This window comes from Vombatus ursinus, unplaced genomic scaffold (genome assembly GCF_900497805.2).
Source record: "Vombatus ursinus unplaced genomic scaffold, bare-nosed wombat genome assembly UNPS02001287.1, whole genome shotgun sequence".
NCBI classification, from domain to species: domain Eukaryota; kingdom Metazoa; phylum Chordata; class Mammalia; order Diprotodontia; family Vombatidae; genus Vombatus; species Vombatus ursinus.
Window position 1 is genome coordinate 12460583 of NW_020941065.1, and position 14911 is coordinate 12475493.

The window sequence follows — 14911 nt, forward strand, 5'->3', positions numbered from 1 at the left end:
AGAGAATGTCAGAGCTGGGAGGGATCTTAGAACAGAGAATGCCTGAGCTGGGAGGGATCTTAGAACAGAGAATGCCTGAGCTGGGAGGGATCTTAGAACAGAGAATGCCTGAGCTGGGAGGGATCTTAGAACAGAGAATGTCAGAGCTGGGAGGGGCCTTCAATATTGAACTCTGGAACTGAGGTTTTCCACAGACTCTGTGAGTTGTAAAGCATACGGTAGGCACCATCAAGCACTTTTGACACTGGGATGGGCAGACTGTGTAGAGATCTCAAAACAACTTTTAAAAAGAAGTTCAGTTGGGGATTAGGGAAAACTTTCAGAACTTGGGACACAGGGCTCTGCTGGGCATTGGAGAGGCAGGGAAGAAAGGGCTGGTGACACTGCCTTGGCTTGGGTGGGTAGACCCTGGACACAGGGAAGGGTGGGTGGGATTCACTTGGGATGTGGAGGGAGGCAAGGGAGAGGGCCTGAACCAGGGGTGGGGAACCAATGACCCTCTGGGTCCTCAAGTGTGGCCCTTTGACAGAATCCAAACTTCACAGAACAAATCCTGGGGGCCACACTTGAGGACCTAGAGGGCCACACTTGAGGACCTAGAGGGCCACGTGTGGCCTCGAGACCGCAGGTTCCCCACCCCTGGCTCAGAGAAGGCATTTGATAGCCTGTCATCTTTGAGTGTTCCCTTTTAACTCATGGTCTTGCTAACAAGTTGCTAGGCTTGGTTGATTCTCCCTGTTGAAGGAGCCCAGATACTGCCAAGGCCCCCTTAGTTCTAGTGCCCTGACTCTCATTATTAGAGGTGGAAGAATCATTCACTGGTTGGGTTTTTGTAGCCCAAGAGGGCAGTGAACAAATTAATTTCAACTTCCAAACCCTACCAACTTGGAAAGAGGAAGCAAAGCCTTGTACAAACATAATTCTTCTGGCCCTGACATTTTCCTCCCAGCTGGTTGTGTATCAGAAGGATTTACCGATTTGGGAGATGGAGCTTAGGAACTTAGGTCATTCGCTAAGAGGCATGAACCCCTGGCCCCAGGAGGAACAGAAGCAGGATGGGCCGTGGCCGGCCGTTTCAGACAGATGGTGTCATTACAAAGCAAACTATTCAGTGTAGACACGAGTGGAGGGTGGTGTTTGCCTAGGTCATTGCTGGGCTCACTGAGTTGAATGGGAGAGAGTGTCATTAATTCTGAGCCATGGTCAGCAGCTGATAGAATTAATGAGGTATCAAAACTGCCAAACTCTTCCATTTGTGAGTAGATGTTTTCCTTCCTTCTCCTCTTGTTCTGGGGGAGCACTGGTATTTCCTTCAGCTAATGAGGGTGACTGGGGGTGCTCACAGGGCATCCCTGGTCATCAGAAGTCCAGGACCTTCCAGATTGGGCCCTGGTAACTGGTAACTGGGCACTGGGCTCCAACCGTGATTCTCTAACTTTTTCTGTTCATGACTTTGAGCAAATTGCCTTTTCTCTGGGCCTCAGTTTGCCCATCTTTCAAACCAGCAAGTTGAAGTAATTGACTTTTAAGGCCCCTCCCAGCGCTGACATCCCCTGTTCTAAGGCCCTGACATTCCCTGTTCTAAGGCCCCTCCCAGCTTGGACAATGAAGGAGGGCAGTGTGTAATAAATGTGCAGAGGTAAGTTGGAGCGAGATCATGAAGGCTTTCAATGCTAGACAGAGGAGGAGTGTGTCTTTAATCCCAGAGGCAGTTGCGAAGCATGGAAGTTTCTTGCAGAGAGACTGGCATGGTCAGGCCGGGGTTTTAGGAATGTCATTGTGGCATCTTTTGGAGGCTGGATGGGAGAGAGGAGAACACAGGGACGTGAGGAACCCGGAGAAGTCAGAGCTTCAGAATTGAAAAGGACCTTAGAAGCCATCTTGTCCAAACCCCTCGTTTTTCCAGGTGAACAAGATATAGGTCCCAAATAAGTACCATGCCCAAGGTTACTCAGGTAATAAATAGTAGCATATATATTACATTTTAAGGTTTTGCAAAGCACTTTACAAATATTATTTCATTTTATCCTCACAATAACCCAGGGAGGTAGAGGCTATTATGATTATTATTATCCCCGTTTTACAGATGAGGAAACTGAGGAAGGCCTAGGTTAAGTGAGTTGCATACAGCTAGTGTCTGAGGCTGGATCTGAATTCAGGTCTTGCTGATGACAGGTTCAGTGCTCTATCCGCCGTGCACCTAGCTGCCTCTAATAAATGGGAGAGCTAGGATTTGAACCCAGGACAACTAAGTCCCAGTGCAGTACTGTTGCCCATTGTACCGTGAGGCACTCTCATGAGTGATGAGGATGTGGATTAGGCCTTTATAAGAGTAAGGTGATCTTACCTGTCCCCAAAAATAGCAAATAAAATTAGATTCGTCCAGTGGTTTTAATATAGAGGGTCTTGGAAGCCAAATGGGGAGTCATTGACTATATAGGAATGTTTTTTTTCTGAGCAGGGTTGTGGCATGTTGAAGATTAGTGTGGTGGTGATAAGTGAGGTAGACTGGCCAGGGGAGAAGACACATCCCCCAGGAGAACGTCAGTGTCTTGGGGCCAGGGACCTGGTTATCGCCTTTCTCTGCATCCCCCATGCTTAGCTCAGTCCCTGGCACATTAAGCTCATTATTAATAACTCACTATTAACAAGTGCTTGTTGACCGACTGAATGACCTGCGTGTGAGCAGGTGTGGTTCTGGACTCATATTAGAGTAGCAATGAATGATAGGGCTGGGACAAACTCAAAGGCTATCTAGGTCCGGCCCCTTCATTTTGCAGATGAAGAAACCGAGCCTCTTAAGCCCTTTTCAGATATCTCATTCCTACCTCACAACAACCCTGGGAGGTAGGTGCTAGTGTTATCCTCATTTTACAAAAGAGGAAACTGAGGCAGGGTCAGAGATTAAGTAGCAGTCTTCCCAACTCCAGATTCAGCACTCTATAGAGGTGTCAAACACACCGCCCGCATTAGAAAGATTTAACAAAATAAATATGTAATAGAAGATAGATAATGTTACTTTGTGGTTTTCTAAGTCGATACGTGCTTGCAGGGACCCAGAGGTATCACTGAGTGGCCCGTTTCTATTTGAGTTTGACATGACGCCTAGTATCCGTCCATAGAAATCTTCCTGTTATTCTCTGAGTTCCTTGTCATTTTCTTTCTTCAGGGACATCAGGCCTGTATTTTGCTGCAGTTTCTAGACCAGGATTTGGTTGGCCATTCTCTACCTTCCTTTCCTTTTCTGCCTAAAGAGTCAGCCTCAGGGAGGGAGATTGAGTTACCGAGGTCAAGGAACCAGTGGATGGTAGCGTGAGGGCTGGGCGCTTCCTTGGGTCTTTGGAACCCTGAGACCAGGGACTCTTCTGCTGAAAAGTCTTGTGGGCAAATTGTGGAGGAATCATGGACTTGGTGATTGTGGTGAATGAAGATAGAACCCTGAAGATTTTGGGGGGTCTGTCTGTTGTGGGTCATGGAGAAGTTCCAGAATTATGAATTTCTCTTCTTTGTCCACAGGCCTGCTGTAATGTAGACAGATGGCCCGGTCCCTGCCTTGTCTCCCATCTGCAGCGGGAGTGAGGAGATGCCCCCGTTCACAATGAGAAGGGATACCCAGACCCTGTCTCTACTGGTAAGGAGAGCCTCCGTCTGACATTGGGGCTAAGGGCAGGGGACCTGATAGGTTCTTTTCTTCTCCTCCTTTGATGATAATAACAGAGACAGCTGGTGGCAGAGTGGATTTAGCGCTGGGCCTGGAGTCATAGAAACCTGAGTTCAAATGTGGCCTCTGATGATGAATAGCTGGGTGGTCCTGGGCAAGTCACATCAGTTTCCTCATTTGTCAAATGGGGCTAATAATAGCCCCTTCCTCCTGGGGTTGTGAAGATCAAATGAGATATTTGTCAAGTGCTTAGCACAGTGCCTGGCACATAGTAGGTACTATATTAATGCTTATTTCCTTCTCCTCCCAACCAATAAGGATAGGTAAAGCATTTATTAGGCACTTTCTATGTATTAGTCCTTGATATTGATCAATCAGCATTTATTAAGCACTTACTGTGTATTAGTCCTTGGTATTAATCAATCAGCATTTATTAAGCACTTTCTATGTGCCAGGCCCTGTGGTGTGCAACAAACACAAATGACATATGCCTCCCCTCAAGGAGTTTGCAACTTTTAAGGAGAGGCAACATATGTAATCTACATGCATGTAAGAAGTGCAGAGTAATATAAGCTGGGAAATACTTTAATAATAATTATAATAATTAAACATCTTGTTGCTATCTTTTGTTTTTACATCTCCTTTATTTCCACATATCTTGAGAGCCATCCCTTGTAATAAAGAATAAGAAGAGGGGCAGGTAGGTGGCGCAGTGGATAGAGCGCCGGCCCTGAAATCAGGAGGACGTGAGTTCAAATGTGGCCTCAGACCAAACACTTGACACTCACTAGCTGTGTGACCCTGGGCAAGTCACTTAACTCCAATTGCCTAAAAAAAAAAAATACACAAAACAAAGAATAAGGAGAAATAAAAACAATTCAGCAAAACTAAGCAACACATTAACTAGGTCTGCACATGTTTCACACTCGAAGTCCCCTAAGAAGATTGATTATTTTATTATAATTAATTATAACAATATTGTAGATATAACACGGATGACAATGATGATGAAAGTAGCAGATGTTGACAGAGTATTTTACCTTTTATGAAAGCTCTTTAAATAAATGATCTCATAACAACTTTGTGAGGTTCAGCGCTCTTATGATTCCATTTTCCAGACATGGAAATTTAGGCTCACAGAGGTTCAGTCAGTAAGTGATTTGCCCAGGGTTACACAGCTCATAGGTGTCTGAGGTAGGATTTGAACCCAGATCGTGCTGACCACAAGTCCCATCTTTCCTCTTCCTATCCATACTGCTTTTCCTAAGGGATGCTTTATAGCTCTTAACGCTCTTGGGATCTCCTCTGCAATGTTGGCAGGGGTAGGGATTGATAATAATGATGATGATGATTGATAACAGGAACTGGCATTTCTATAATGCTTTGAAATTTGCAGAGCACTTTATATAATTCCCTCATTTGGGCCTCACAATTATCCTGTAGGGTAGGAGCTACTAGTTTTCCCCATTTTACAGATGGGGAAACTGAGGCTCAGAAATGTTCAGTGACTTGTCCATAGTCACACAGCTAATAAGCATCAGAGACAGGATTTATACTTGGGTGAGCTGAGAGATTTTACATCACACTGCCTTATTAACTTCTGCTTTTACAGATGAGGAAACTGAGGCTCAGGGAGTGAAGTGCCCTTGTCCATTATTAAATAGTAGAGCTGGGACCAGAATTTAGATCTTCTGGCCCTGAGCCCAGAACACTTACTGCCTCACTTTGAACCCTCCCGTTTTCCTAGCTCAGGACACTTGGCATCGAGATACAAAAAAGTCAGCCTGAAAATGAATGAGCCGCTTGAGTTGGAGAACCTTGCTGAAAATCCTCCCCCATACCGGTCCCCGAATGTGCCTCGATGTGCTGTCTGATGTTTTGTGGCACACAGTCTGTGAGGGCTACTCCACATGCTGTTTGCCCATTTTCCTCTTCCTGACAAAGTCTGTTCCGTGTTGCTTTCCAGGAGGCCGTTGCATGAGTCAGGGTCTGGGCGCTGTGGTGGTGTCGGGCCTTCTGTGCGAAAGCCTTGGAGGGAAGGATCTTACTTCCTTCTGGCCTATTTATGGGGTCCTGGTGGAATCTCAGGAAGACCACGCAGGCCATTGAGTCCAATCCCCACTACAGTGCCCCAAGAAACAGACATTCAGTCCTTGTGCTAAACCCCTGGAGAGGAGGGGGAACCTGTTGCCTCTGAAGGCAGCCCATTCTACTTAGGTCAGCGCTCCTTGTTAGGGGTCTTGGCTTTGCCTCAAGGTGATATTTACAACTTTGTAACTTGCAGCCAACTTCCGGCTCTAGATTAGATTCTAGAGGTTTCCATGATGCTGTGCTTGCAACACCAGGGTCCAACAATCTCTGGCGCATAGTAAGTGCCTAATAAATGCTTCTTGGTTGAGCTGAATTGTAATAATAACAATAATTAGTGTTTATGTAGCACTTTACATTGCTATCTCATGTGATTCCACGTGACAGGCCTTCAGATATGTGGAGACGATGGTTGTGGTCTCCTCATGTCTTTTCCTGTTTAAATGTTTCAGTTTCCTTCCATTGATCTTCTGAGAATGTGGTACCCAGTCCCTTCACCATTGTGATTGCTCTCCTCTCAGTGCTCTACAGCTTACCAGTGTCCTTCCTAAAATGTGGCATCAGAACATTGTAGTCCAGGTAGTTTGTCCAGGGTGTAGAGCATGATGGGATTATCACTGTCCCAGGCGACAGGGAGAACGGAACAAACATCTATTTAGCACCTACTGGCATTGATCAGTTATCTCATCTGATCCTCACAACAACCTGGCAACGTAGGTGCGATTATTATCATCATGTTTTACGTATCATCATATTTTACAGTTGAGGAGCCTGAAGCAGGCAGTGTTTAGATTACTTGTCTAGGGTCACACAGAGGAAATGGGTAGGCCCAGACACAATGCCTCTCTTAATGCAGACCAAGATTTCATTAGTGTTTTGGGATGCCGTGTCACACTAGGGACTTTTGAGTATGTGAGATACTAGGATTGCCAGATCTTTTTCAATAAAACAACTGTCTAGCCATACCTCTCACATTTTGTAATTCTGGAATGATTGTTTTTTTGCTCTACAAGTAAGTATTTCTGTCTATCCCTATGAATTTCATCCTTTTAGAGTCAGCCTAGGTGGGAGGCCCAATTTCATAGGAAGTACAGCTCTGAAATGAGTCAAAGTGGGATGATGGGGAAAGTCACTTCCTTTCTCTAGTCAAGTGGAGATGAAAATCCCTTTGCTGCCAGCTTCATTTAGATGATAGCAGATTCAGGGGGAACACGCTAGCTGTGGTCAAGTATGTAGAGGAGGGGTTCATCTTGTCCTTCCTGGCCCCCAGGGAGAGAACCAGGGACAGTGGCTGCAAGCAGGAAAGGAGGCACATTTAGGCTTGAGGTTGGGGTGGGGGGGACCCTAAACAAATTCCCTAATGGACGGACCCGTTCAGAAGTAGAATCTGCTGTCCCCTGGAGGCCTTTGAGCAGAGACTGGATGACTATGTGTGTGTGTGTGTGTGTGTGTGTGTGTGTGTGTGTGTGTGAGAGAGAGAGAGAAAGAACGTGTGTGTATGTAAATGTGAGTGTGAATGTACGAGTGTATGAATATGTATATGTATGTATGAGTGTGTATATGTGTGTATATGAGTGTGAATGTATATATATGTATGTATGTGTGTGTGAATGTGTGTATGTGTACAAATATATGAGTGTGTGAATGTTTATATATGTACATATATATGTGAATGTATCTGTATATATGTGAATGTGTATATGAGTGTGTGAATGTGTGTATATATGTATGTACGTGAGAGTGTGTGTCTGTGTATGTGTATGTGAATGTATATGAGTGTGAATGTGTACGTGTGCAAATGTGTATATGTGTATATGTATGTGAGAGTATATCTGTATGTGTGTGAATATGTGTGTATGTGTGTGAATATGAGTGTGAGTGTGTGAATGTGTATGAGTGTAGGAATGAGTATACGTATGTATAGGTGTGAGTGTGTGGGTATGCATTTGTGTGAGTGTGTCTATGTATGTGTGTAGGACAGTATGTGTATGTATATACAATACAATGAACATATGAAGTGGCTACCGTGTGCCAGGCACTGTGCTGTGTGCTGTGTGTGTGAGTGCGTGTGAGAGTGAGTGTGTGAGTACCTGTGTGTGACATTGCAGAAGGGATTCTTCAGCAATGGTTTGGGTAAGATGGCTTCTGAGGCTTCTTCCAGCTCTGAGGTCCTAGGCCTCTGTGCTCGTGGGCTTATTGTGAGCACCAGCTGAGATAATGAATGAAAGAAAGCCTCATCATGGCAGAGATGCCAATGAGTATTGATCTCGTTTCTATTTAAAAAGTTATTGATAACATTTCCCAATATCTCCCTCCCCTACCCATTGAACCGTATGTTGTCACTAAGTAGAGGGAAGGAAAGAAGGAAGGAAGGAAGGAAGGAAGGAAAGAAGGAAGGAAATTCAGTAAAATGGGTCAAACACATCAGCTGAGAATCACAGTATATGCAGTATTCCACCCCCTTGGTCCTCCACCTCTTAAAGAAGGGAGGGAGGTGCTTTTTTTTTTTTAGCTCTTCTCTGAGGCTAAGTTTGGTCATTCAGATTACACAGTGTTTAGTTAGTTTCCTTTTCTTACTCCTCTTGTTACATTGTTGCAGTCACTGTGTACAGTGTTTTCCTGGTTCTGCTGATTTCGTTTTGCATCATTTCACACAAGTCTTCCTCTGCTTCTCTGTCCATTGTTTCTTTCAGCTCAGTCATATTCATTATACTCATGTCCCACAACTGCATTAACCTTTCCCTATCCTAGGGGCACCGGCTTTGTTTCTGGTCCCCTTATCTACTGCAAAAGTGAATGTTTTGGCACATATGGGGATGCCAGCTATTATAATCCTCATTATGAAAGCAAGGAGAGGCAGGTGTGTGTGTGTGTGTGTGTGTGTGTGTGTGTGTGTGTGTGTGTGGAGAGGATGATATTCTAGGCCACTGTTCTCCTATGGACCTTGACTCTTGTGCCTTGCCCTGTTCAAAAGAAAAAAATATATATGTAATTCTTAAAGGTTTCCAAGATGCTGTGTCTATATCTCCAGGGCCTGCCACATAGTATGCACCTAATTAATACTTGTTGATTGAACTGAATTGAACCAGTGAGTGCCACAGACAGTAGAGATATGAGGAATTTCTATAACTTACCTGCTAGAAGAAGGAAGGAAACAAGCGTTTTTTAAGCTCCTACTGTGTGCCAGGCAATGTGCTATAAGCGCTTTACAAATTTATCTTATTTTGTCTTCACCACAACCCCGGAAGGTAGGTGGGATTATTGCCCACATTTTATAGTTGAGAAAACCGACACAAACAGAGGTTAAGAGATTTGCCCACGGTCATACAGCTAGTAAATGTCTGAGACCAAATTTGAACTCAGGTTTTCAGGAAGAAAAGGAAGTGAGAGAAAAGTGCATGGAAGACAGGTAGGTGTCCACCAAGCTTCAGAGCCCTCCCCCACAGCTGCTAGATTCTGAGGGGAGATACAAAGAGAGATGAGACACTGTGCCTGCCCTCAAAGAAGTTGTAGTCACTGGGGAGAGTTGGGAGGGGAAGGAGGGTGTGTACACACCAGTGACTGATACAGATGGATGCAGATGACCACCCTTTATAATGTCAGTCCATTCCTGGACTGCCTTCCTTCTCCTCTGACTCCACCTCTGACAGTCTCTAGCTTCCATCCAGGCTCAACTCAATCAATAAGCCAATCAACAAGTATTTTATTAGGCACCTGCTGTGTGCCAGGGACTTCAGATACAAGAGTGAAGAATGAAGTACTCTCATCTCGTAAGAAATTAGAAGAGACAACAAGGAGCTGAGTCCATTTTCATGGAGTACAATTCCTTCCTTTTACAGATAAAGAAACTGAGGCACAGACAGACCAAGTGACTTACTCAGGGTCACACAGCTAGTGTTGGATTTCCCAGGATAGGTACATATACAACTATATATGCTGCATATTTATGCAGTTTTATTTATATTATTATTTTATATTTTATTTATATTACTTTTATATTTTATTTATATTATTATTTTATATTTTATTTATATTATTATTTAATATTTATGCCTATTTATGCAGAAAGTAAATAAATACTTACATTTACAAAATCACTAAATACAAAGGGTTTGGGAAGTGAGGGCATTAGCATTAGGGGGGAATCAGAAGAAGCTTCATGTGAAGATAGTGTCTGAGCTGCATCTCAGAGGAAGAGAAGGACTCTCTGAGGCAAGAAGGTAAGAAGGAAGTACATACCAGGCATTCCTCCTCCAGGAAGGCTTCCTGATTCCCCCAGCTGCTAGGATCCCTGAAATTATCTGGTATTGGTTATTTATGGGTATACCACACACACATATATATACACATATATATACATACATACACTTACATTTTTATACATATATGTAGATATGTGTATATATACACATATTTTATCTATATTGGCTATAAAATATGTTATATATAATAAGAATGCATAACAGAAAATATATGAATGTAACATAATGTGCAATACATTACAGATAATATATTAGATCTAATATCTACAATATTTTATTATATTGCATCTATTATAGATACAATATACAATTATATATGCGATGTATTATTATATTATATATAATATATACACAATATACAGTTATCCCTTCTGCACATTGTGACTTTCCCCATTGTGGTTTTGCTGTGGGTGGGCATGAGAAATTAAATAGGAATTTTTAGGGAGTTTTGCAGAAGCTGTAGACACAGAAAGGCCAGCCAATGACACAGAAAAAGTTTAGAAACTCGGAAATGCGTAAAATGTATATATAGCGTTGTATAACATCAACATATTTTATCTTTTAAGGTGCACTGTAAACACCCCATACCATAAAAGAAAAAGAGGGGACAGCTAGGTGGCGCAGTGTATAGAGCTCCGGCCCTGAAGTCAGGAGGACCTGAGTTCAAATTTGGCCTCAGACCAAACACTTGACACTTACTAGCTGTGTGACCCTGGGCAAGTCACTTAACCCCAATTGCCTAAAAAAAAAAAAAGAAAGAAAGAAAGAAAAAGAAAAAATTCAGACTTCTCTGGTACGAGGGGAGGGCCGAAAGATTTTACACAGATATTCCAGATTGTGGGGGTGCTGTGCTTCAAATCCCCTCTATGTGAAAGGGATAACTATTATGTTACAATATGTTACACTGAGATATTATATGATATTATATAATACTATATATCATATTATAACATATTATTGTTATATACAATATATGTTATGTATTACACACAAATATACTATATATTATCATATATAATGTATATATGAAATAGTATTAGATAATTGCAGGGATATATATGTAAATTTGAGTGTATGTATCTATGTATATATATATATATACACAAATATACATATGTCTCTGTATATATCTATATATGCATACACATACCTATATCTGTCTACTACATGCATACATATGTTCAAATGTGTACTTAAGATCATAGGATCATAGATTAAGAACAGGACTTTAGAAACCACCAAGTCTTATTCTCTCCTTTTACAGATGAGGAAACTGAGGCACAGAGAAACAGCCAAGAGACTTGCTCAGGACCACACAGCCAGTATCGTGTTTCCCGAGATAGAATGTAAGCTTCTGGAAGGCAAGGACGGCCTTTTCTTTTTTTGTCTTCATGGCCTCAGCTCAGAGCATGGTGTCTGTCACCTAGCCGGTACTTAATAAATGCTTGTCTAGGCACGATACAGGCTGATTGTCATGCCCGGTGACTGGGGCGATGCCACAAGGGGAGAATTTTCTCCGAGTGCTCAAACAGAACTTTTCCCGGCTGGTAAAGAATGCCAGATGGATGAGTAGCTGCCATTTGTCTAGGACAGGGGTGGGGAACCTGTGGCCTTAAGGCCACGTGTGGTCTCTAGGTCCTCAAGTGCAGCCCTTTGACTGAATCCAAACTCACAGAACAAATCCCCTTCATAGAAGGATTTGTTCTGTAAAACTTGGACTCAGTCAAAAGGCCTCACCCGAGGACCTAGAGGCCACATGTGGCCTCAAGGGCCTTCCTCCCAGCAGAGTCGGAAGGGACGCAGGAGGTCATCCAACCCAATACTCCTCCCCACCCCCCATCCAGATCTGACTTTGGAGACCAAGGCTTGTCCTGCCTCACTTGCCCTCCCCATCCTGGGGGTGGAATGTTCTATTTAGAATCAGCATTAGAATTTGAATCCTTGCCCTCCTCCTTACCTGTGTGACCTTAGGGCCAGTTACTTCGTCTCGTGGGACTCAGTTTCTTCATCTGTAAAATAGGGGAGAGGGTTGGACCAGATCCATGCTGGCTCTGTCAGCAACAATAACAACAAACACTTTAGGGTTTGCAAAGCACTTCACGAATTTTAACTCACTTGGTCTTGACAGTAGCCCTGGGAAGTAGCCCCATCTTACAGGAGAGGAAACTGAGGCAGACGTGGGGGAAGTGACTTGCTCAGAGTCACACAGCTAGTAAATACCTAAGGCAGGATTGAAACCCAGGGGTCTTCATGATTCCAAGTCCAGCGCTGTAACCACTGTGCCCATTTATCTATGACCCTCTAACCTTCTCCACTGAATATACTTCAGTTTGGCCCTATGTCTCCTAGAATGGAAGACAGCCTCCTGGAATAACCTAACCCTAACCCTCTGCAGCCCAAGATTGCATTACCGTCAGTCAGCCAGTCAATAAACATATATTAGGTATCAAATATGTTCCAGGCATCATGTTATGTTTCTTAAGTTCACGAAAACCCCCCTGTAAGGGCAGCAGTGTGGCTCAGTGCTGGGCCTGCAAGTCAGGAAGACCTGAATTAAAATCCAGCTTCAGATACTTACTGGCTGTATGACCCTGGGCAAGTCACTTAGCCCAGTTTGCCTCAGTTTCCTCATCTGTCAAATGAGCTGGAGAAGGAAATGGCAAACCACTCCAGTATCTCTGCCAGAAAAACCCCAAATGGGGTCACGAAGTTGGACACGACTGAAAAATGACTGAACAACAAGAAATGTTTGTAAACCTTGAAGAAGGTACAGAAATCTAAGACATATAGGATTATCTATAGGAGGGGAAAGTTGATTTGCCCAGGCTGAGACAGCCAGTAAGTATGCAGGGAGAGGTTTAAACCTAGGTCTCCTGATTCTAAGCCCAGAGATGGTGAGGGGGTGAGGATAGGGTGTGAGGAAGTCATTCTGCTGTTAACGCGAGTCCTGTCCCATGCTAACTCTTACCTTCTTTTCTCTCGTTTTACTAGTGGTCGCTGCTTTGTTTCGGAATGTCTTAACACGGATGGCTCTGTGAGGGTGACCATGGCCACGAGGGTAGAGGTCAGCCCACTAGCATCGCTGACACCTGTTCCCAACTTAAATGAGATCACCAAGGAAGACAAACTGCAGACAACCTTTTATCACTCTGTCGGCAAAGCCCCGGCCTCTCCTCCGGTGATGGTGTTGGCAGGGCCGAGGAACCTTGGGCCTCCATCGAGAGCACTCCCTGTGCCCCGGCTTTCCCCCAAACCGTTTTCTAAGGAGAACCCTTTGGATACGTTTGCAAATGTGAAATCTCCCATCGCATCTGTCAAGCCTGGCACTGCTATGACCAGGCCGCTCACATATAACAAGCTTGAGGGCTCATCCGCCGCTAAGGCTTTGGATGAAAACATGCCTTCCTTGGTTGAACCAAAGATGGATGAGGGGGGAGGCGTGAGCTCAAATGTAATAAAGCCCTGTAATAAACCCCTACCCCAGACAATGCATAGCCAAAACACCATCATTCTGTTTGAAACGGCTGGCCCTGCCGAGTCCAAGGCAGACCCCAGCTCGGGAAAGTGGACAGGTGAGGAACAAGGTGTGGATAGTGCAACCCAGCTCCAAGGACAGCTACCCAGCTCCAAGACCGAGGCTTTGGTCAAACCTGCATTACCACCTCGGAAATCTGTGGGGACCCTCCAGAGGCAGGCATCTTTGTGTTCTGATGACAGGCTGGCTCTGTTGAAGTCTTGGGAGAAGGGGGAGGAAAAGGAGCCCCTGGCATCCCCTGGCATCACGAATGAAGGAGGTCACCCGTCCTCTGAGACCCGGCCGAGGGGCAAGCGGAGGCCTGTCTCAGCCATCTTCGTCGAGTCTCTCCAACATCCAAAGCCCAGCCCCCTAGAAAGCCCTGCAGGGAAGGTGCCCCCTCTTCCCCCGGAGAAATCGTGGGTCCGGAAGCCTCGGCCTTTGTCTGTGGATCTCACGGCCAGGTTCGAAAATAAGGACATCCTGTCCAAGAAGGTGGGCAGTCCCATAGAGGCAAGCAAGGAGAAAGGGCTGGGTGTGGGTTCCAATGACAGAGGGAATGGAGAAGAGAGGTCAGAGCCATTGGACAGGGCCACACTCTTGAAGCCTACCTTGAGATTGAAAGAACAGGTTTTGGATGTCCCAGATTTGAAAAACAAAGTCAAGGAACAGAATCAGAAAATTGTCTTTAAGTCGATGGCGGCCTGTACCCCTGAAACATCTACGGACCTGACTGAGGCCTCAGTCAGAAAAGGGTGGAACTCCCAGGAAGAGAAGCCCAAACAGGAGAGGGACCCAGATCACAAGGAGGCTGAAGGACCAGTTTTGTTGATTAGAGCAGAAAAAAATCCAGGACTTGCAGAGGGAAAAAACCGAGCAGCTGAGGGGAATGAGAGGGTGACCGAAAGGGACAGCCCTGGCGGGGGACAGTGGGTCCCAAGGGGGAGCGTTAAGAAGCGAGTTAGTCTGTTTGGCTCAGAAAGCTTGTCTCGGTCGAGCGCTGACGCTCCTGAGAAGCAGAAAGGCAGTGTGAAGGTCCAGGACCGAATCAAAGAGTGGATGGTGGAGAGCCCCGAGGTACTCCCGGAGAGCAGGAGGAGGTCCTTCCAGTCGAGGCCCCTGTCTGCCGACTTGACCAAAGTGTAAGTATAGACTGCCTTTCTTTCAGGAATCTCCCAGGCTTAGCGGATAAAGCGCTGGCCTTGGAGTCAGGAAGACCTGAGTTCAAATCCTGCCTCAGAAACTTACTTAGTATATAACTCCGGGCAAATCACTTGACTTCTCTTTGCCTCAGTTTCCTTTTCTGTAAAATGAAAGGGTGAGGAGTGAACTCAATATTCTCTAACATCCCTGCTGGTATGAGATAACTCTGAAACTCCTGCCTTC

The 14911-nt window shown here is 44.8% G+C and overlaps 1 protein-coding gene across 4 annotated transcripts in view; it reads left to right on the top strand.

Moving 5' to 3' along the window:
• Positions 1-14911, top strand: part of KIAA1671 (KIAA1671 ortholog) — a 216086-nt gene that overhangs the window by 60240 nt on the left and 140935 nt on the right. For 3 of the 4 annotated variants that reach the window (XM_027863318.1, XM_027863302.1, XM_027863324.1), the window contains exons 2-4: positions 3517-3631; positions 11276-11357; positions 13003-14667. In XM_027863318.1, the coding sequence (XP_027719119.1) occupies positions 13058-14667 (1610 nt within the window). In that variant the 5' untranslated portion in view covers positions 3517-3631; positions 11276-11357; positions 13003-13057. The remainder of the gene's footprint in view (positions 1-3516; positions 3632-11275; positions 11358-13002; positions 14668-14911) is intronic. The other variant, XM_027863308.1, reaches the window with a different exon arrangement.